The 22,058-nt window shown below is 41.7% G+C and overlaps 2 protein-coding genes across 5 annotated transcripts; both read left to right on the forward strand.

Moving 5' to 3' along the window:
• Positions 1–1,256: 1,256 nt before the first annotated feature.
• LOC130546708 (major facilitator superfamily domain-containing protein 1-like) lies at positions 1,257–6,604 on the forward strand. Of its 2 annotated transcripts, XM_057322108.1 has the most exons (13): positions 1,257–1,498; positions 1,734–1,834; positions 1,985–2,106; positions 2,224–2,279; positions 2,388–2,531; positions 2,704–2,862; positions 2,963–3,078; positions 3,242–3,342; positions 3,423–3,534; positions 3,747–3,884; positions 4,331–4,470; positions 5,317–5,428; positions 5,978–6,604. In XM_057322108.1, exons 1-13 carry the CDS (start codon positions 1,477–1,479, stop codon positions 6,113–6,115), a joined length of 1,461 nt encoding a protein of 486 aa, XP_057178091.1. In that variant the 5' UTR covers positions 1,257–1,476; the 3' UTR covers positions 6,116–6,604. The 2 variants fall into 2 exon arrangements, with proteins under 2 accessions (XP_057178091.1, XP_057178092.1); XM_057322109.1 differs by lacking the exon at positions 1,257–1,498 and having other exon boundaries at positions 1,759–1,830; positions 1,983–2,106; positions 5,978–6,603.
• A 529-nt stretch (positions 6,605–7,133) lies between these two features.
• LOC130546709 (major facilitator superfamily domain-containing protein 1-like) lies at positions 7,134–21,794 on the forward strand. 3 transcript variants are annotated; one of them, XM_057322111.1, is made up of 15 exons: positions 7,134–7,519; positions 7,674–7,714; positions 11,978–12,026; positions 12,284–12,384; positions 12,535–12,656; positions 12,774–12,829; positions 12,938–13,081; positions 13,254–13,412; positions 13,513–13,628; positions 13,792–13,892; positions 13,973–14,084; positions 14,294–14,431; positions 15,037–15,176; positions 20,594–20,705; positions 21,175–21,794. In XM_057322111.1, exons 3-15 carry the CDS (start codon positions 12,005–12,007, stop codon positions 21,310–21,312), a joined length of 1,461 nt encoding a protein of 486 aa, XP_057178094.1. In that variant the 5' UTR covers positions 7,134–7,519; positions 7,674–7,714; positions 11,978–12,004; the 3' UTR covers positions 21,313–21,794. The 3 variants fall into 3 exon arrangements, with proteins under 3 accessions (XP_057178094.1, XP_057178093.1, XP_057178095.1); XM_057322110.1 differs by lacking the exon at positions 7,134–7,519 and having other exon boundaries at positions 7,599–7,714; positions 11,903–12,026; XM_057322112.1 differs by lacking the exons at positions 7,134–7,519; positions 7,674–7,714; positions 11,978–12,026 and having other exon boundaries at positions 12,291–12,380; positions 12,533–12,656; positions 21,175–21,790.
• The last annotated feature ends 264 nt before the right edge of the window (positions 21,795–22,058 follow it).

Here is a 22,058-nt window from a genome sequence, read left to right on the forward strand (position 1 = left end):
AATGGTTATTAACTCTAGGGCGTATTGTAGTTACAAGGTATTAAAATGTGAAGTGCCCAAATTATAGGCTATAGAAGTCTTATTAGGAAGTTTAATTGTCATCCAAAAGCATTTTTTGAGTGGAAATTAAAATGTCCTTTTCTTTCTATAAAATTTGGTCAGGTTATATTTGACCTGTGCTTCGCTCTCCTTTATCCTAAATGTGTGCTCTCACTGAGCGTGTGTGTGTGTGTGTGTGTGTGTGCGTACTTGTCTGTGTACGTATGTGTGTGTGTGTGTTGTGTGTGTGTGCGTGCGCATCCGTGTGTGTGTCTCTATGTCTATGTGTGTTAGTACGTGTGCATATTGTGTGTGTGTGTCTCTATGTCTATGTGTGTTAGTACGTGTGCATATTGTGTGTGTGGAGTGTTTTGTATGTGGGTATGTCTGTCTTCTGTGTTTTCAACCTTTTCTTGTTTTTGCAGGTACAACTTTAATTATTTTGCTTATAGTCAATATGTCTCATGTACAGCTGCTTTGTAACAATGAAAATTGTAAAAGCGCTATATAAATAAAGTTGAGTTGAGTTGGTATAAATAAGCTTCTGATACCTAACAAAATAAAATAAATTTACTTTAAAATTAGTCATAATTACTATCGCTCTAATTCTTTAATTTCTAAATGTAAATGGGATATAGCTTCACATTGCACATTCTGCAAGACTAATCTTGAAACAATTTCACATTTATCTTTTGAATGTGATTATGCGAAGGATTTTTGGAAAGAGATAGCCTGGCTTCTTAATTTGTCTGCCTACAACAAGCGTCTTATTTTTTTAGTTAATGTATTGTTTTTGATCTGGGAGACAGGGTCAAAGGAAATAGATGAGATGTTAAAACTTACTGTGGTTTATTTCATCTTCATAATGTAAAGTTACTGACTGTATGCCAAATATTATAATTTTCTATGTTGATTAATTTGTTTATTTATTATTATTATTTTGCATTTTTTGTTATATTGTCATGGATGTCTTTGTTTAATATTTAATATTTGTTTATTTTGTTCTATTGTTTCCTTTTTATATATGTTTTGTATCCCCTTTATATTTCTGTTCAATATAAAAAAACATTCTGTGCTACGATCCCCTTCCAGCTCAGCGCTTTTTTTAACGAGTGACACGATTGCCCAATCATCAGAAAATACTTGATGATTCAGCGCAGAGGAAAACAACGTCACGTGCACCTATCACATGACTTTTATTTTGTAACGTAGCGCTCACGCGGAAGACGATCGCTCAATAGCACACACGGATCGACTTTTGCAGAAGATTGAATCCTTCATTCTTTTCTTTGGATTTATAGATCAGCAAATATCTGTGTGGATATTGCAAAAGCGGCATTGTGCAGAAGTCCACATTCCTGTGACATAAACAAAAAGAAATCACGCTCAATTGTGTTGTTTGTATGACAGGACTGCAGAGTTTGATCTGGACTCAGCATGGCCAAAGCAGCAGAACAAGGTAAAGCTATGATACTACTATTTTTATTCAGGAGGTTTTTGAATGTATTAATCCCGTTCAATAAAAGGGTTCAGTTTGTAAAAAATGTTGCCTGTGACTACATTCTTTTACTACAAAACCGTAAACAATATGACTTGCAGCTCATGAGAGTTGTTTTGCTTTGATGGTGAACTGTAATCTGATACATTTGATGACTAACTTTTATTTGTGTCTGTGTTTGTTTGTTTGTTTGCAGCCTACTACCGGTTTGTGGTCTTGTTTTTCAATTGCATGCTGACATTTGGCTCTTATTTCTGCTTTGATATTCCCAGCGTCCTACAGGATCAGTTTCAAGGGGTGAGATGCCACTCGCTGACCTCTGACCTCACGTGATTCATGATTGAATCATATAGCATTTTATTTACATAAACATCTTGGATGAATTAAGCACTAACTAAACCCATGGATGTGTATGTTTGCATTATCAGACTGTGTTATTCTGTGCAGAATTTGACGTGTCCGAACGGGACGTTGAGTAACAGCACTGGTAATGACACGGGAGGGTGTGTGGAAGGTTTGGGAATGACGCCACAGGAATATAATCTGCTTTACGCCATCTACGCCTGGACGTGAGAAACACACACACACACACACACATACTCACTCAACCAGAACTGTATTTTTGAGTCTTTGACCTATGAACTCCCCCCATGAACTTTAAACTGAGCCTCACTTTCTCTCTTCAGGAACGCTGTGGTGGTGATCATGGCTGGGTTCCTTATTGACAAACTGGGAAACCGCTGTACGTTTAAATGACAAAATCTGATAGAAAGTTTCACTTCCATCTGAATTTTGGAAATAAGCTTTTATGTGTTTCTGAGTGTAATTTGGGGATTGTTCTCTCCCGTAGTTGGCGTGTTCCTCTTCTCATTCCTGACTGTATTGGGCTCGGCCATCTTTGCGTTGGGATCTCATTTTAAAGGCACAACGTACCTGCTGCCTCTCATGCTGACGGGACGACTTCTGTTCGGTTCTGGAAACGGATCCCTCACCAGTATGACAAAAGATAGTCGCATTTAACACCACTGATAGTATGCAGGCACACATCAGCTGTGTGGTTGTTTCTTTAGCGTTAAAGTTTAGACTTAAAGGACAAGCATTTCTGTCTTTCTAGAGAACCTGCTGTAACACACTGGTGATAAGTTGACATTGATGTTTTGTGTTAGTTGTGCAGAACCGCATCACGGCGTTCTGGTTCCGCGGGAAGGAGCTGGCGCTGGCGTTCGGACTGACTCTGACGTCTTCCCGCTTGGGTTCCGTTCTGAACTTTTTCTTCACTCAGAGATTCGAGTCTCAGTATGGCATGCAGTGGACGCTGTGGGGAGGTGAGAAACCACACACGTACACACGCACACATGCACACATTATTGATCTGCAGCTGTGGAAATGTTGGAAAGAGTTGACATTCATGTTTTCCGTGTTCAGGCACGTTTCTGTGTGTTCTTGGGTTCTTGTCGGCTGTGGCGGTCAGTATTTTGGATAAGATGGGCATGAAGCAGCTGGGGCTGGATGGACTGATTCAGGAGGAGTCACGTAAAGTGGTGAGGGAGAACGAGAAAATATGAGAAACTGTGTTTTGAATTGAATAGTACCCTTACTTTTTCTGCAGTATGTAAGGAAGCAATGCAGTGACGTTCCTCAAATGTTCTGGTTAGGGTTACTACAAATTCATTAAAAATGTATTGTGTTTGTTTTTGTGTGTAGAGAGTTCAGGATGTGAAGCATCTCTCTGTCAGATACTGGGTTCTGGTTCTTACCATCATGTTCTTTTATAACGGGATCTTTCCCTTCATCGCTGATGCCAGGTATAGGAACACGTCACATCATATCATGAGCTTTATAAATGGGTTTGTATGCACTTTAAATGTGATTGTGTGTGTTTCAGTAAGTTTATCCAAGATAAATACAGCGGGTACAGTCAGAAGGAAGCGGCGTACATCGCGGGTGCTGTGTATGACAGTTCTCTGGTCCTCTCTGCTGCTGTGGGAATTCTTATTGTGAGTTTAACCACACAAAACAGATTGTATTGTATTTCTATCATTTATTGTAGTACTTATACCATATATAATATATAATAATATGTGGAGAATATGTATATAGTAACCAATACCATGGTAGATTTAAATTAGCATGGTATAACCACTTACTATGGCTTAAGGTATTTTAAGGGTCTTTTCAATGATTTGTTGTTGTTTGGTGTGTAATGCAGGATTATGTGGGTCTGCGTGGAGTGTTCGCAGTGTTGTGTGCTGTCTTGACTCTTCCTGTGTTTGGACTCCTGGCCTTCACTTTTGTCCCTCCTCTTGTATCAACCATCTGGCTGGGCATCACTTATTCATTTGCTGCTGTGAGTAACACACACACGCACACACACACACACACACACACGCACACACGCACACACACACATTTCATATTACTTGGCATGTATTTTACAAATGAAGAGTTTGGTTCCAAAATGACATAACTGTCTTAAAATGTTTTTTTTATTGTGCATTCCAATTAATATAAATGAAACTGCAGTTGGTTTGTTTTGATTTAAGCCATAATAACTAAAGACAATACAGCTAACTAACACAATAAAACACAATAAAAACAACATAATAAAAAACATGATTTTTGAAAATGTTTTATCTCATTTTGGAACCAAACTCTTCAAATGTACATTTAAATGTAAAGATCAAATGAGTCCGTTTATACATCAAATAAGATCGTGATTACAAAGTTACAGCTCTCATACATGTTTGTTGCGTAGAGTGCATGTACTCAATTTGACTGATATGTTTTTTGTAGGCGAGTATGTGGCCCTCTATTCCTCTGGTGGTGCCTCAGGCCACATTGGGCACAGCGATGGGACTGGCCACATCAATACAAATGATTGGCATCGGTATTTCTAACCTGGTGGTGGGACAGATTCTAGGAACCAAGTCCAGGTGATGTTTATTGAACACATTCAATTTCAAATAGCGCATGGTATAGCAAAATATGCCATTGTATTTTACTTTTTTTTACATGACATGAAAATACCATGGTATATGATTACTGTATGATTACCAAGTAGCTCCCTGAGTCTCTGACATTATTAACTCATATTCCAGAACTGCATTTTCAGAAAAAAGTATGAAGGATTTTTTTGTTCTCAAGTACTTTTTTTATTCTCATAAAACATTTTCAATTTTTACAAATACTGAAAATGTTACATTTAAAATTTAGATTTATCAATGATAATTGAGAAGTTGAACGTAGGAATCAAAAGAAGTCAGTAAAAGAGGAAATTGTCCCTAAAATATGCATCAAGGATTATTATTAGGGAAAGATTTTTTTTTAAATAACTAATGCCCGGTTTCACAGAATAAAATGAAAGTTTGATCTGTCTTAACTGAAAATAAATTGCCCCGACATATCTTAAAATATGTCACTGCCATTGTTTTGTCTCAAGATGCACACCAGTAATGTTTTTATCTACGGCAATTTAATAAAAGCAACTTAAATATCCTAATTTAACTAAGGCATAGTCCTGGCTTAGTCCAAGCTAAGCCTTGTCTGTGAAACCGGTCTGTGAAAGGTTTATCGTGGAGATGCCAAATGTACCCCTAACTACACATTTTCTCATTCCTGCTACTTTGCCCCTGTACCACAGTACCACCACCATACCTTTTTGTATGAGTGATTGACAAATTATACCAACAGAAAAGATGACAGTGTGTTTTATATGCTGTGCAACTGACTGTGTGTGTGTGTGTGTGTGTGTGTGTGTGTGTGTGTGTGTGTGTGTGCAGTGACGTTAAGATCCCACTGTGGAGATGGCAATATATGATGATCTTTATGCTGGCCAACACTGTCAGCTGCATCATCACCTCTATCATACTCAACATCATCGACTACAGACAGGTAAGATACACATCCACCCACGATCACAACTTCTCTCTGAATTACTCCTGATCGATGGGTTACCATAGCAACTGTATGAACCGAACAGAAGTGGGAATAGTTCGTTAGAACATTCAGCAAGAAGCAGGACGAATTGTGTGACTCTTCACATTGGGATGGTATGATGACACATTTCACTCAACCTTGAATTGAATCATTACAGGATTTTCTCAGAGCCTAAAAAACTTGCTTCACTTCTTATTCTTTTTAAGATCAACAAGTAAAAATAAACAGCTCTTTGAACTTTTGCGATTAGACAGTTTGCATGAACTGTGAGTTTTCAGTCAACAGCACTTTCCAATAGCAGAGGTTATTTTTGGCTTTGGGTGAATTTGAAATGACATTTTGACCAGATATACTTTTTTAGTACATAATTATTGTTACTTGTAAAGCGAAAGAAAACTAAAAATGATTGTTTTAGGAATCTTTATCAAAAAAATAACTGTCACATTCTGGAAACGAAATGTATTGAGTTTTATGCAATGATTAATTAATAAACTCTGTTTATAGGGGAGCACACTCAATAAGACGACTAAGAGGTCATCAGCTCAATGGTCTGTGTCTCAGACTGACAGAGAACCGCTGGTAAATGAAGAGAGAGAGGACAATGAAGAGATAACTGACTCGCCCTCCATCAACAGAACCTGAAGGAAATCTGCTTCTGTGTGCTCCTCTATACTCTAAACTCTGGGACATTACAGCGTGACTAAAGGGAAAATGTACATTTGTTCTCAAAAGAGTGTCATATAATGTTCAGTATTAACACTAACACACAGTACAGAATTCACATACGCATTGAGTTCAGAACACTCTTTAAACTTCTAACTGGCAGTATTTTTAATGTTATAGTTGTTACATAAATTAGATATAACATATCATAGGGTAATATTGTATCTTTTTCTGTCGTGGAATTTCTTAATCTGTGCTGTTCATTAGGATGATTTTACGATAAATTATTAAAATGACGGTTATTCTGTTCATTTATTTTGTGAAGCCATTTTACAAACATCAGGAAAAAATGTTAACGAATGTTAATGAATATGGGCCAGATTTATAAAGCATTTTAATATTGTGTGACCTTGTATTTACAGCTGCTTACAAAATGATAGAATAATGTGACTTTTGCACCCATTTTTATTCTTTTTTAAAGTGTCAAGTCATTGCACAATTACGAATACATATGTTCATATATATAGATATTTTTAAGTATATAAATAATATTTTTTATACATGTTTAATGTTCATTAAAAACAATGAAATGTTACATAAAAATATAGTTTTCTCCATCTGTCCAGTGTTTGACGTCACACAGCCTCTCGGGGGCGCTACAGAGCCGCTCAGGTGGGATTGGTCGTTATCTGGGGGCGTAACAAGGACAGTTATCCAAGATTACAGGCAAAAATCATGTATTTTTCGCCTAAAAAAAATAAATAAAAGCTACTTAAAGTTTAATTCAGTATAAATCGCCGACTTGAAGTTTGCATAACTTGTGTTTACACCGTGCACAGACCACCTACCTTGAAACTGTGTCCCAAAAAACATCTGTGTTCTGATTGGACACAAAGTACTCCAGCTACGGCCAGTGGGCGTATTCCTTCCCTGCATATCCGTCAATCTGCGCCCCGCCTCTTCATTCCTCCGTGTGTGTGTGTTGCGAGTGGGCAAGTGTGTGTGGGGAACGCAGCCGGACTCGTGAGATCAGCTGTGACCGTGGGAAACGGACGCACCGAATCCATTCGGACCTGCAACAAGCCACATTTGGACCGGAAACTCTTGAAAAGACTCTCATCCAACCGTATGATGGAGTTTAATGATAGTTGTCCTCACGGGTCGCGAAAAGCTTCATCGGACGTCCACCTCGAGTGTTTTCAAAAGTTTGTCATAATAGTTATCAACTCGCGCTGCAACGCATCGGCGCGCGTCCGGATGGATCGAGAACGCAGAAGGGTCCCGAACTGAACCCTCCTCAGAAATCAATCCGGGAGAGCTCGGACCGACAGTCGTGAACAACCGAGGATGGACACCGTGGGTCGGGCTGGTATTTACACTGGAGTTGCGCAATGTTTTATTTACAAATACCGTAACGTAATATCGTAATAAACATCTGTAAGACAGTGTGTGAGCACTTTTTGGCTAAATGATTATTATTTTATTTTACTTTTTTTAATTTGTTATTTGATTTGTAAATGTCAAAACTGCTTTAAAGCTCGAGACGCGCACCTGCTGAGTGATGAAGACTTCACACAGGTAACACGCATACCTGCAAACAAACATTACCTCATACTAACTAGTCAGTGACTAACTAGACTTCACACAGGTCATAAATATACCTGCAAACATACTGAAGCTCTGTGTGGGAACTGTCAAATACCTCATAACCTTCTGTCATTCTACTGTGGCATGTTGTGATCGTGTTATGATATTAGCGTGTGATGACATCACTGTACCATGGTACTTTTGTTTTACCCGTGTGCACACGTTTGTCACTAATTAAAACAGATGGTGGTTTGGTTTGGTTTTGTGTTGTGTGATGGTTTGCTCTGGTAACTTTGATTAGATTGTGGCTCTGATCCCATGACAGATTGTTTGTCAATCATTTTGCATAAAAGTGTCAGCTAAATAGACTAATTAGTCATTATTATTAATTAATGTTGTTGTGTCACCTGAGGCATTAGATACACAAGTAACCTGTCAGAAGATACTGAGTTAATGTGACAGATAGATATAAACCTTTGATCTGGTTTTGGGGAGTATGTTTTTGGCTAAAGATCTGGGCAGGTACACTCTTAAAAAACAGTTGTTCATGGTGCCATAGATAGAAGAGCCAACTTTGGCTGAAGGGTACCATAAATAACATTGCACATGTGAAGAACCTTTCTGTTTCTCAGTTGAATCTTTGTTGAGGAAAAAGAATCTTTTGATTCTTTCTAGGGATGCACGATAAATTATCGACCATATATTAATATATTGTGCAGCCATAAGAAATATAAAAAATTGTTAAATTGTATTTGATGTATTTAATGAAAATAAATAAGTGTTTGTTGCGTCGGCCTCCAGGTTTCAACAAATAATTTAGACTTGAACAGTAGTGAATATGACTACTGTGCTGTGTGTGCGTCTACTTTCATGAGCGAGTCCAAAAGTCCACTTGTCTTCATTTCTAAAAGCTTTCCCGAGTAAAACACAGTTTGCTGCTGTTCCGGCCTTACTCGCATCCATGACGAGCGGGCTTCAAACCGATTCAATTTTCAATTCAATTTTATTTATATAGCGCTTTTCACAATGTGCATTGTTCCAAAGCAGCTTTACAGGAGAAACTAAGAAAAACTAAAAAACACAGCACAATGCATGGTGTTTATAGTACACCAAGCAAGATTATTCTAGTAAATAATATCTAATAAATGCAGTCCCCCGGTGGTTTATGTAGCATATTTTGCATTAAGTGAATGCTTGGCTGAAAAGATGCGTCTTTAATCTAGATTTAAATTTGGAGAGAGTGTCAGAACCTCGAATAGTATTGGGAAGGCTATTCCAGAGTTTAGGTGCTACTTATGAGAAAGCTCTGCCCCCTTTGGTGGATTTATTATTCTAGGTGTAGTCCGGAGTTTTGAGATCTTTGAGAGCGTGATGGGTTGTAATGTGATAGAAGCTCTGTAGGTAGGGGCTAAACCGTTTAGGGCTTTATAAGTGATTAAAAGAACTTTAAAGTCAATACGATACTTAATGGGGGTAACCAGTGAAGGGATGATTACATTGGGGTTATGTGATCGTATTTTCTGGACCTGGTTAGAACTCTGGCAGCTACACGGGTAAATCCTTTTTATTGCAATGTAAGAAGTTCCACTCTCCAAAACAACATGTTTGGCGTTTGATTGGATAATAAAAACAAATAACTGGCCATTGTGGCCAAAGCGCTCTGTTTGACTTTTCCGAGATCTTCTACTCTTCCCTGTCGAACCCGGAAGCTAACCTTACCCACTGAACCATTTCTGAATTTGAATTTGAATCTGAATTTCTGCGTTTAGAAATTTTCTATATTAAATTTGAGAAATGTAATACTAAATATTCATATTAAAATATTAAAAATCAAATTCAGAACTATATTGAATGTCAGGAAATATTCAATTTTGTGGAATTACACTTATCTAAAATTCAGATTTACAAAATTCAAAACTATATTGAATGTCAGGAAATATTCAGTTTGGTGCAATTACGCTTATCTAAAATGATCTTAAATAGTACTTTAATTAGCAATACAAATTGATAAAATTATATAAATTAAATATATAATTATAACATTCCTATGGTTCAGCGCAATCGACGCGCTTTGAGTTTGATCCCTGCGTGACGTGTCAGTGAGGTAACGAAGCTTCGTTTCCTCAGGTCACGTGACAGACTCATTTCAAGCAATGCTCCGGAACACTGTTTCGAAGCACTAGTGTGTCGAAAACTCGATACGTGTGTCGACACGCAACAGTGGTTGTGAACTCTGGTGGCTTTACCTATCTGAGGTGTTCTTAGCAGCAGTGGCTGCTGATCCAGAGAACTTTTCTCTTTACAACGCCTTGAGACAAGAGAGGCTTTGTACAATTTCCTTTTGTTTGGTTAAACTGTTTGGTAATTGAAAGGTATTGTGAACCTGATGGTTATTTGGACTTTTCTTTATTGTTTTGGGAAGCAGTAGGGAGAAAGAGCCTTCTCCCCCCACTTTTCTCCTGTTTCTGTTTAGAGAGGGAGTGAGGGCAGTCTGTGTTGTTTCTTTATTTTATTTTGTCCATTTTTGCAGGGAAGTCAGGTCTCCCCTTAAACCTTAGTGAGTTCCTTTTGTTTGATATTTTAGGCTATACTTTCTCCTGAAGACATGCTTCCTTGAACTCTTTTGTGTTTACTAAAGTTTTGTGAATAAAAACCTTTTTGTTTGCCTCTAAGTTAAGCGTTGCGTTTTCACTCTGGGACAGAGGAACGGAAGTGTGTCCTTTTTTTTTGTTCCTTATTTATTCATTTATCTTTGTTACAACTCCTCTGCCGCCCCTAGACAAAGAGGGGAATGTAACATGTGCCAGGAACTCCTTTCTCTGAATAGGAGATAGTCATGAATAATTAGGATAAATGAATTTTTGAGAAGAAAATGACCAACATTGATAAGCTATTTACCATAAACGCTGCAATATTTAATGAAAAAATAAGAATTGTTATTTTTAATTTCACTGGGACTTTAAAGGTGACGTTCCCTGTGATGCCAATTTTCAAACTTTAGTTAGAGTGTAAATTTGCTGTTAGAGCATAAATAATATCTGCAAAATGATAAAGCTCAAAGTTCAATGCCAAGCGAGATATTGTCTTTAACAGAATTCGCTTTTCAAGGACTACAGAGAACAGCTGGAATCAGACTTATCGCTGCTTTCTTTGGCCAAGGCCCGTCCAAGAGGCCATATGACTGACAGGTAAAGCAACCAATCACGTTTCGTTTTGTGCCGCGTCATGATGAGAGGCGTGGAAATGTCCCCGCAGTAACGGACCGGTGTACATTCACAAACGTGTCAAAAGTTAACAGCAAAAAATGATTATAAGTTTATGCCGTGAACCTCGCATACTTTTAAGAATTAAGCGTTTAGTCGATCGTGCTGAAATCTTATAGCAACCGTTGTAAACACGACAGCTTACTTCTTAGATCAGACGGCTTTGTGTGGTTTCCAGGCGGACCGTTAAAGAATGCGACCCACACGTCTCCCAGAAATCCTGTGAAATTCAACCAATCAGATGACGACTTTGAATGTGCTGAAGTGTTTCCAGAAGAGTGTGCCTTATGCATCAGACATTTAGCCAACGGTCATGGGCTTGACGTCTGAGGCTGAGACTAGTGCGGCGCTAACCCTACAGCACTCTTTTTTCCTGCTCAGCACTTTTTTAACGAGTGACACGATTGCCCAATCATCAGCAAATGCTTTTTTAGCGCAGAGGAAAACAACGTCACGTGCACCTATCACATGACTTTTATTTTGTAATGTAGCATCGCTTAATAGAACACACGGATCGACTTCTGCAGGAGATTGACTTCTTCATTGTTTTCTTATGATTTATAGATCAGCAAATATCTGTGTGGATATTGCAAAAGCGGCATTGTGACAGATCTCCACATTCCTGTGACATAAACAAAAATAAATCACACTAGATTGTACGGTGGTCGTGAAGTGCAAAACAAAACAACAAATCGCAGAACTAATAACAAATCTAAAAGCAAAATAAAAAATTACAACTACAAATCTGAAAATGCAATATCAAATCTAAAAACATAATAGCAAACCACAAAACACAACAACAATTCGGGATCAAAATAACAAGTCAGAAAACAAAATGACAAATCAGTCAAACCGGAAAAGGTCTTTGGTTGGAATATAACACATGTACTTTTATCTGTGTGTCTGCGGGTTACAGAGTCTCTGCGACTTGTTGTTTTGTTTTGCACTTCACGGCCACCGTACATGGATTGTGTTGCATCTTGTATGACAGGACTGCAGAGTTTAATCTGGACTCGACATGGCCAAAGCAGCAGAACAAGGTTTGATATTACTGCTATTTTTATTCAGGAGGTTTGTAAATGTATTTGTTAATAGGATTCAGTTTGTAAACACAGGCAGCTGATTTATGTTAAAGTTTTATTTTTTACTCAAAACCTACTACAAAAAAAAGACTACAAAACCGTAAACAATATGACTTGCAGCTCATGAGAGTTGTTTTGCTTTGATGGTGAACTGTAATCTGATACATTTGATGACTAACTTTTATTTGTGTCTGTGTTTGTTTGTTTGTTTGCAGCCTACTACCGGTTTGTGGTCTTGTTTTTCAATTGCATGCTGACATTTGGCTCTTATTTCTGCTTTGATATTCCCAGCGTCCTACAGGATCAGTTTCAAGGGGTGAGATGCCACTCGCTGACCTCTGACCTCACGTGATTCATGATTGAATCATATAGCATTTTATTTACATAAACATCTTGGATGAATTAAGCACTAACTAAACCCATGGATGTGTATGTTTGCATTATCTGACTGTGTTATTCTGTGCAGAATTTGACGTGTCCGAACGGGACGTTGAGTAACAGCACTGGTAATGACACGGGAGGGTGTGTGGAAGGTTTGGGAATGACGCCACAGGAATATAATCTGCTTTACGCCATCTACGCCTGGACGTGAGAAACACACACACACACACACACATACTCACTCAACCAGAACTGTATTTTTGAGTCTTTGACCTATGAACTCCCCCCATGAACTTTAAACTGAGCTTCACTTTCTCTCTTCAGGAACGCTGTGGTGGTGATCATGGCTGGGTTCCTTATTGACAAACTGGGAAACCGCTGTACGTTTAAATGACAAAATCTGATAGAAAGTTTCACTTCCATCTGAATTTTGGAAATAAGCTTTTATGTGTTTCTGAGTGTAATTTGGGGATTGTTCTCTCCCGTAGTTGGCGTGTTCCTCTTCTCATTCCTGACTGTATTGGGCTCGGCCATCTTTGCGTTGGGATCTCATTTTAAAGGCACAACGTACCTGCTGCCTCTCATGCTGACGGGACGACTTCTGTTCGGTTCTGGAAACGGATCCCTCACCAGTATGACAAAAGATAGTCGCATTTAACACCACTGATAGTATGCAGGCACACATCAGCTGTGTGGTTGTTTCTTTAGCGTTAAAGTTTAGACTTAAAGGACAAGCATTTCTGTCTTTCTAGAGAACCTGCTGTAACACACTGGTGATAAGTTGACATTGATGTTTTGTGTTAGTTGTGCAGAACCGCATCACGGCGTTCTGGTTCCGCGGGAAGGAGCTGGCGCTGGCGTTCGGACTGACTCTGACGTCTTCCCGCTTGGGTTCCGTTCTGAACTTTTTCTTCACTCAGAGATTCGAGTCTCAGTATGGCATGCAGTGGACGCTGTGGGGAGGTGAGAAACCACACACGTACACACGCACACATGCACACATTATTGATCTGCAGCTGTGGAAATGTTGGAAAGAGTTGACATTCATGTTTTCCGTGTTCAGGCACGTTTCTGTGTGTTCTTGGGTTCTTGTCGGCTGTGGCGGTCAGTATTTTGGATAAGATGGGCATGAAGCAGCTGGGGCTGGATGGACTGATTCAGGAGGAGTCACGTAAAGTGGTGAGGGAGAACGAGAAAATATGAGAAACTGTGTTTTGAATTGAATAGTACCCTTACTTTTTCTGCAGTATGTAAGGAAGCAATGCAGTGACGTTCCTCAAATGTTCTGGTTAGGGTTACTACAAATTCATTAAAAATGTATTGTGTTTGTTTTTGTGTGTAGAGAGTTCAGGATGTGAAGCATCTCTCTGTCAGATACTGGGTTCTGGTTCTTACCATCATGTTCTTTTATAACGGGATCTTTCCCTTCATCGCTGATGCCAGGTATAGGAACACGTCACATCATATCATGAGCTTTATAAATGGGTTTGTATGCACTTTAAATGTGATTGTGTGTGTTTCAGTAAGTTTATCCAGGATAAATACAGCGGGTACAGTCAGAAGGAAGCGGCGTACATCGCGGGTGCTGTGTATGACAGTTCTCTGGTCCTCTCTGCTGCTGTGGGAATTCTTATTGTGAGTTTAACCACACAAAACAGATTGTATTGTATTTCTATCATTTATTGTAGTACATACCCTATATGGTGTATGTGAATATAGTAACCAATCGATATCATAGTAGATTTCAAATTAGCATGGTATATTATATCCACCTAATATTATGGCTAAAGGTATTTTAACAGATTTTTTTTCAATGATTTGTTGTTGTTTGGTGTGTAATGCAGGATTATGTGGGTCTGCGTGGAGTGTTCGCAGTGTTGTGTGCTGTCTTGACTCTTCCTGTGTTTGGACTCCTGGCCTTCACTTTTGTCCCTCCTCTTGTATCAACCATCTGGCTGGGCATCACTTATTCATTTGCTGCTGTGAGTAACACACACACGCACACACACACACACACACACACGCACACACCACACACACACACACACACACACACACACACACACACACACACACACACACGCACACACACACGCACACACACACACACACAGGCTTTGGTTGACTATCCCCGTGGGGACAGTCCATAGGCGTAATGTTTTTATACTGTACAAACTGTATATTCTATCCCCTATCCCTAACCCTATCCCTAAACCTAAAGATCATAGAACACTTTTTGCATTTTTAGATTTGTAAAAAATATTGTTCTGTACAATTTATTAGCTGTTTTGCCCCTGGGGACCTCAATTTTGGTCCCCACGGTGACGCGAGTCCCCATGTGTTTGTGTGTATTCAGGTTTAGGTCCCCACCGGGATATACAAACATGAACACACACACACACACACACACACACACACACACACGTTTCATATTACTTGGCATGTATTGTACAATTGTATATTTGAGTCTGTTCATGCATTAAATTAAATAAGATCGTTATTACAAAGTCAAAGCCCTTCAACCATACATGTTTGTTACATACTGTACAGCGCATGTACTCAATTTGACTAACGTGTTTTTTTGCAGGCGAGTATGTCTCACTCTATTCCTCTGGTGGTGCCTCAGGCCACATTGGGCACAGCGATGGGACTGGCCAAATCAATACAAATGATTGGCAACGGCATTTCTAACCTGGTGGTGGGTCAGATTCTGGGAACTAAGTCCAGGTGACATTTATTGCATACATTCATGTTTACACCGTGTCTACACCGGACACCGCGTAGCACCGCATCCAGTGTGGACAAAATGCTAAATTATAATAGGTTCTTATGCGTTTCTAATGTCTCTTGTCGTGTCGCGTCGCGCCGGTCACGTCCGGTGTAGACACAGTGTAAGTTTCTCATGTTAATATGTTATGTTAAAAATGTTTAACATGCCATGAAAATTCCATGGCAATATTGACATAGGGGCGAATCACATTTCACGTCTAAAACCACCCGGAAAATGCATGCCGCGCTGCTTTCTCTAACTATTTCCATCTCGACCGCGTCTACATTTAAAACAATGAACTTGCACGTTCAAAAGACGCGAAATGTGAATCGCCCTGTATGATACTGTATTGTTATACTCATATCAAGCATCAGTTTGTTGTAACGTATAGATTTCACATTGAGGTTTTATTATTAATTTTTCACCCAAATCTAAACACACCCAATGAATATTATTGTCCAAGTAAAAGTAAACATTGGCCTAGATATTAGTACATGGCCCAGCCCAGAACTGCATTTTTGGAAAATAATATGAAAGTTTTTTTCTATTAACATTTTTTCTCGTAAAACGTTGTCAATTTTTACAAATACTGAAAATATAACATTTAAAATTTAGATACTAAATCTACTAATTGTATCATTGCTGCTGATTTGTCCCTGTATGGTTCCACAGTACCTTTTTGTAAGTGTGATTGACAGATTGTACCAACAGAACGTCTCCGGTTACATATGTAACCTCGGTTCCCTGAAAGGAGGGAGCGAGACATTGCATAGAGCTATGCTAGGGGTTTACCCCTCCTTCTCAAATACTGAAGCCTTATTGCATCGCGCCGGTAAATTTTACCGGCCAATGACGCTTCAGCGTCGGACTATGGGCGGGGCCTCCGGCTATATAGTCCGACGCCGAGCGGCATTGCCTCAGAATCTTTCGACCAACGAACATGGATAAGACCCTGAGTAATACAACACAGCAGCTTATTCAATGTCTCGTTCCCTCCTTTCAGGGAACCGAGGTTACATACGTAACCGGAGACATTCCCTTTCAAGTCAGTCTCTCGACTTTGCATAGAGCTATGCTAGGGGACGATTAAAATCTCACTGTGTTGTGTACCTCCATAACAGCCTAAGGGCTAGACCCGAAGCATCGAGCCCGTTGATTGCTTTCCCAGGGATACGAATGCCCTCCGGCTCAGGCCGAGCGAGACTAAGCACATAACAGTATCCGCCACTCCTTATGGGCCACAGTACCACTGGAGCCTTATGTAAAAGTGTAGCACAACACTAGAATTATATATAAAATAACAGCACACTTACCGCAGTTGGTGCAGCCCAAGTAGAGAAACGCAGCATACCTGGCTACCAGACCTAGTCGAAACCAACGCTCAACGAGGGGCGTGGACAATCGCCGGCAACCTCCAATCCCAAGATAGATCACTGCACCGTTAGGACGTGCGGTGCAAAAGATGGAATCTGGAGGTTGTAAAATCTCGCAAAGGTGTTCTGCGAAGTCCATCCTGCTGCCATACAAATGTCCTGAATTGACATACCTTTTGCCCAAGTCCATGATGAAGCCACCTTTCTATTAGAATATGCACGTACTCCCCATGGACAGGGCTTAGCCTTGGACGTGTAAGCCAGCTCAATTGCTTCCACGATCCAATGCGACAGTCTCTGTTTCGAAACTGGCAGCCCTCTAGAGCGGCCACCAAAACAGACAAATAGCTGCTCTTCCCGTCTGAACGTGGTGGTGCTATTCAGGTAAATCCGCAATGCACGAACTGGACAGAGATGATGTGACGCTGACTCCGAGCTCTGAGGGGCAAAAGCCTGGAGCGTAATGACCTGTGCTCTATATGAAGTGGAAAGCACTTTAGGCCCATACCCTCGCCTAGGCTGCAGCCTGACCATACAGTCATCCTGACCAAACTCCAGACAGGCATCGTTTACCGACAGTGCCTGTAAATCACCCACTCTCTTACCACACGCCAACGCGAGTAAAAGCGCCATCTTAAATGAGAGCACTTTCAACTCCGCTGTATGCAGTGGCTCAAAAGGCGGTCCGGAGAGCGCATCAAGCACTAGCGAAAGGTCCCTTACCGGCATCATGATGGGACGCGACGGGCGTAATCACCGCGCTCCTCTTAAGAAGCCAGCAACGAGACGATGCTTTCCGACAGTACGACCATCGATGGGCAAATGAAAAGCCGAGTTAGCAGCTGTGTACACCTTGATCGTAGATAGCATACGTCCTGCATCCAGACGATCCTGTAAAAACGATAGCACAACCGATACATCGCAGCTATCTGCATTCTCGTCGATCGCTTTACACCATGAAATGAAAACTCGCCATTTCAGGTCATACAGGTGCCTGGTCGATGGGGCTCTCGTTTCGTCAATAGTATCCAAAACCCGTCTGGAAACTTTCAGCTCCCGCCTTTCCCGCTGACTTGCCAGACATGTAGGTTCCATAGTTCTGGCCTGGGGTGCCACACCGAGCCACTCGCTTGAGACAGGAGATCTCTCCGCAGAGGAATCGGCCACGGAGGAGCCGTTATCATCTCCATCAGCTCCGGTAATCAAGGCTGGTTGGGCCATCTCGGCGCTACCAGCAACAAAGTCTCCCTCTCTTCTCTGACTTTGTGCAGCACTAGCGGCATAATTTTTGGCGGGGATAAGGCATACTTCCGACCTTGCGGCCAGTGGCTCGATAGAGCATCTCCTTCCAAGGGAGCGTTCGTCAGCGAGAAAAACAACAGGCAGTGCGCATTCTCCGCTGAGGCAAACAGATCGATCTCTGCTTCTCCGAACAGGCTCCAGATTAGCCGCACCATCAGCGGATGTAGTCTCCACTCCCCGAAGATCAGGCCGCCCCTGGACAACATGTCTGCGCCACAATTCTGAATACCGGGAACAAGCACTGCTCGGATTGATAGCAAGTGTCTGTCCGCCCATAAGAGGAGGCGCTCCGCTAGCCTTTGAAGCGGCCGTGAGCGGACTCCTCCTTGGTCGTTGATATATGAAACCACTGTCATGTTGTCTGTGCGAACCAAGACATGCCGATCCTATACGAGGGGAAGGAAGCTTTGCAAAGCTAAAGATACCACTTCTAGCTCCAGACAGTTTATGTGCCATAAGGTTTGGGCATCTGTCCAAGTGCCGGATGCCGGCTCGCCATCACAGAGGGCTCCCCAGCCCGTCAGCGATGCGTCCGTAGTGAAAACTTTCCAGCTGACCACTCTGCCCATCTGAACACCCTGCTCGAACATAATCGTGTTGAACCAGGGGATCAGCGTCCGTGCGCAGCCACGAGTCACCACTATGCGCAGCCGGCCCTCTCGCCATGCTCTGCGTGGCACTCGGGATTTCAGCCATAACTGAAGCAGTCTCATACGCAAAAGTCATAGCCGGCATACCTGTGACAGTGGCTGAAATGTGTTGTGACACATTCGTAATGAGCCGCCGTCTGATGACAGAGAGCGGTTGACCATCCAGCGAACAGGGGTGATGTCTGCCACACCGGCCACTCTGTCAGCATGTGCCGAGGGGACACTCGTGTTTAGACTGGGAAAGTGCGGCGGGTTCGTAACCCACGGAGCGCAGCTCGAACACGGGACTCCGCTTATCTCGCACAGTTGGGAACAACAGTGAGGAGGAGAAGGGCTCTGATTGTGAGTACTGTTTGGTTTGTTTTTTATGGCAAACTTTATTGGCATATAAAACATCAAACATCTTCCCATACCGCCTGTAACATGCCAGGGGGCGGGAAGATTTAACACGGCATGACAAACATTTTTGCGTGCCGGCTCCTTGCTCGTCTCTCTGGGCGAGCGTTTCCTCCTCAGACCACGCCCATCAGGAACGCTGCTGCTCCGATACTGGCTTCGGAGGACAGGGCCCCGTCTTCCTCGGGTATCGTGGCTTCCTCGCCTTCGGTCTCGGAGCCGGTTCCGAGCCCGTCCTCACGACGGGTGGCGGTTTCGAGTATCCCACTCGGTCGGCCCCATCCACGGAGTGGAACATTTTAGATCCCACCGGCTGAGCATGGCTAGAATAGGGGCAGTGCCACGAGCGCAATATTTCCTCGTGCACCTCAGGGAAGAAAGGTGCAGGTCTCTGGGGTGCGGCGGGCTGGCGGTTGGATTGCAGATACCTCATATCCAGCCTGTTTTTGGTCGGCTGCCCAGGCAGCGACCACTCAAGCCCCAAGTCCCGTACTGCTTCGGAGAGGATACTCTCCAGCTCGTTGTCGACCAGGGTAGGCGACTCACGTGGCTAGGTGCAGCGGGCTGCCCAATCGTCCGATGCCACAAGCGACAAGTCCTCGTCGCTGTCGCCTTCTTCACGTTCGGTCCCGAACGCCATCATATCTCTCGCATCATCTTCTGGGCGAAGGCCAGGCTTTGCGAAGGATACCGGAGGCCCACCCACGAGGCTAGCACGTGCAGCCATGCGGTCATCGTGGGGGCCTAGAGCACGTGGCCTCCCGGTACTTTCCTCCCGTGGCCCGGAGGCGACGGGGGGAACAGGGTTAGTGCAGTTGAGATCACGGAAATCCTAGCACGGAGGGTTTTGACCGACATCTGCTCGCAGCAGGGGCAGTCAGACCCGCCCAGCGCGGCTTCCACGTGCACGTCTGGGAGCTCCATGGGTCCACCGCACGCGCAACACTCCTTAATCGACATCTCTTCCTCTTCTTGCCGGATCGCCGAAGGGGAACCGGTGATCATTGTCCTCTAGAAGCATGGTCAACGGCGAGAAGAATGTAGGTAAGTCCACAGATGCTTGCTTCGTGAAGGAGAAAGATTCTGAGGCAATGCCGCTCGGTGTCGGACTATATAGCCGGAGGCCCCGCCCATAGTCCGACGCTGAAGCGTCATTGGCCGGTAAAATTTACCGGCGCGATGCAATAAGGCTTCAGTATTTGAGAAGGAGGGGGAAACCCCTAGCATAGCTCTATGCAATGTCGAGAGACCGACTTGAAAGGGAACAGATGTCATTGTGTTTTATATGTGTGAAACTGAAACTGATAGTGTGTGTGTGTGTGTGTGTGTGTGTGTGTGTGTGTGTGTGTGTGTGTGTGTGTATGCGTGTGTTCATGTTTGTATATCCCGGTGGGGACCTAAACCTGAATGCACACCAACACATGGTGACTCGTGTCACCGTGGGGACCAAAATTGAGGTCCCCATGGGCAAAAAAGCTAATAAATTGTACAGAACAATATTTTTTAAAAATCTAAAAATGCAAAAAGTTTTCTATGATCTTTAGGTTTAGGGATCGGGGATAGAATATACAGTTTGTACAGTATAAAAAACATTACGCCTATGGACTGTCCCCACGGGGATAGTAAACCAGACGTGTGTGTGTGTGTGTGCAGTGATGTTAAGATCCCACTGTGGAGATGGCAATATATGATGATCTTTATGCTGGCCAACACTGTCAGCTGTATCATCACCTCTATCATACTCAACATTATCGACTACAGACAGGTAAGATACACATCCACATCCACCCACGATCACCACTTCTCTCTGAATTACTCCTGATCGATGGGTTACCATGGTAACTGTATGTTAGCACATTCAGCAAGAAGCAGGACAAAAGATATGACACATAATTTTACTTGGCCTGCGCTTGAATTACACTACAGGATTTTCTCAGAGCCTGAAAAAACTTGATTCACTTCTTATGATTTTTGACATTGACAAGAAAAAATAAACAGCACATGTATTATAGAAACAGCTCTTTGAACTCTTGCAATAAGATGAACTGTGAGTTTTCAGTCAACAACGCTTTCCAATAGCAGAGGCTATTTTTGGCTTTGGGTGAATTTGCATAGAGGTGGATTGTTCTGTCCTTTTAGGACCATTCCCAACCTAATGCTAAACAAATGGAAACTACATTTGTTGTGCACAGTTTCATGCTATGAATTATAATTAAAACACTGTGTGTTTATAGGGGAGCACTTTCAATAAGACGACTAAGAGGTCATCAGCTCAATGGTCTGTGTCTCAGACTGACAGAGAACCGCTGGTAAATGAAGAGAGAGAGGACAATGAAGAGATAACTGACTCGCCCTCCATCAACAGAACCTGAAGGAAATCTGCTTCTGTGTGCTCCTCTATACTCTAAACTCTGGGACATTACAGCGTGACTAAAGGGAAAATGTACATTTGTTCTCAAAAGAGTGTCATATAATGTTCAGTATTAACACTAACACACAGTACAGAATTCACATACGCATTGAGTTCAGAACACTCTTTAAACTTCTAACTGGCAGTATTTTTTAACATATCATAGAGTAATATTGTATCTTTTTCTGTAGGGGACTTTCTTAATCTGTGCTGTGCATTAGGATGATGTTACGATAAATTATTTTAATGACGGTTATTGATTTATTTTGTGAAGCCATTTTACAAACATCAGGAAAAAATGTTAACATGAATATGAACCAGATTTATAAAGCATTTTAATATTGTGTGACCTTGTGTTTACAGCTGCTTACAAAATGATAGAATAATGTGACTTTTGCACCCATTTTTATTCTTTTTTAAAGTGTCAAGTCATTGCACAATTACGAATACATATGTTCATATATATAGATATTTTTAAGTATATAAATAATATTTTTTATACATGTTTAATGTTCATTAAAAACAATGAAATGTTACATAAAAATATAGTTTTCTCCATCTGTCCAGTGTTTGACGTCACACAGCCTCTCGGGGGCGCTACAGAGCCGCTCAGGTGGGATTGGTCGTTATCTGGGGGCGTAACAAGGACAGTTATCCAAGATTACAGGCAAAAATCATGTATTTTTCGCCTAAAAAAAATAAATAAAA

The sequence above is a fragment of the Triplophysa rosa genome, linkage group LG23, assembly GCF_024868665.1.
Source record: "Triplophysa rosa linkage group LG23, Trosa_1v2, whole genome shotgun sequence".
Taxonomy (NCBI): Eukaryota; Metazoa; Chordata; class Actinopteri; order Cypriniformes; family Nemacheilidae; genus Triplophysa; species Triplophysa rosa.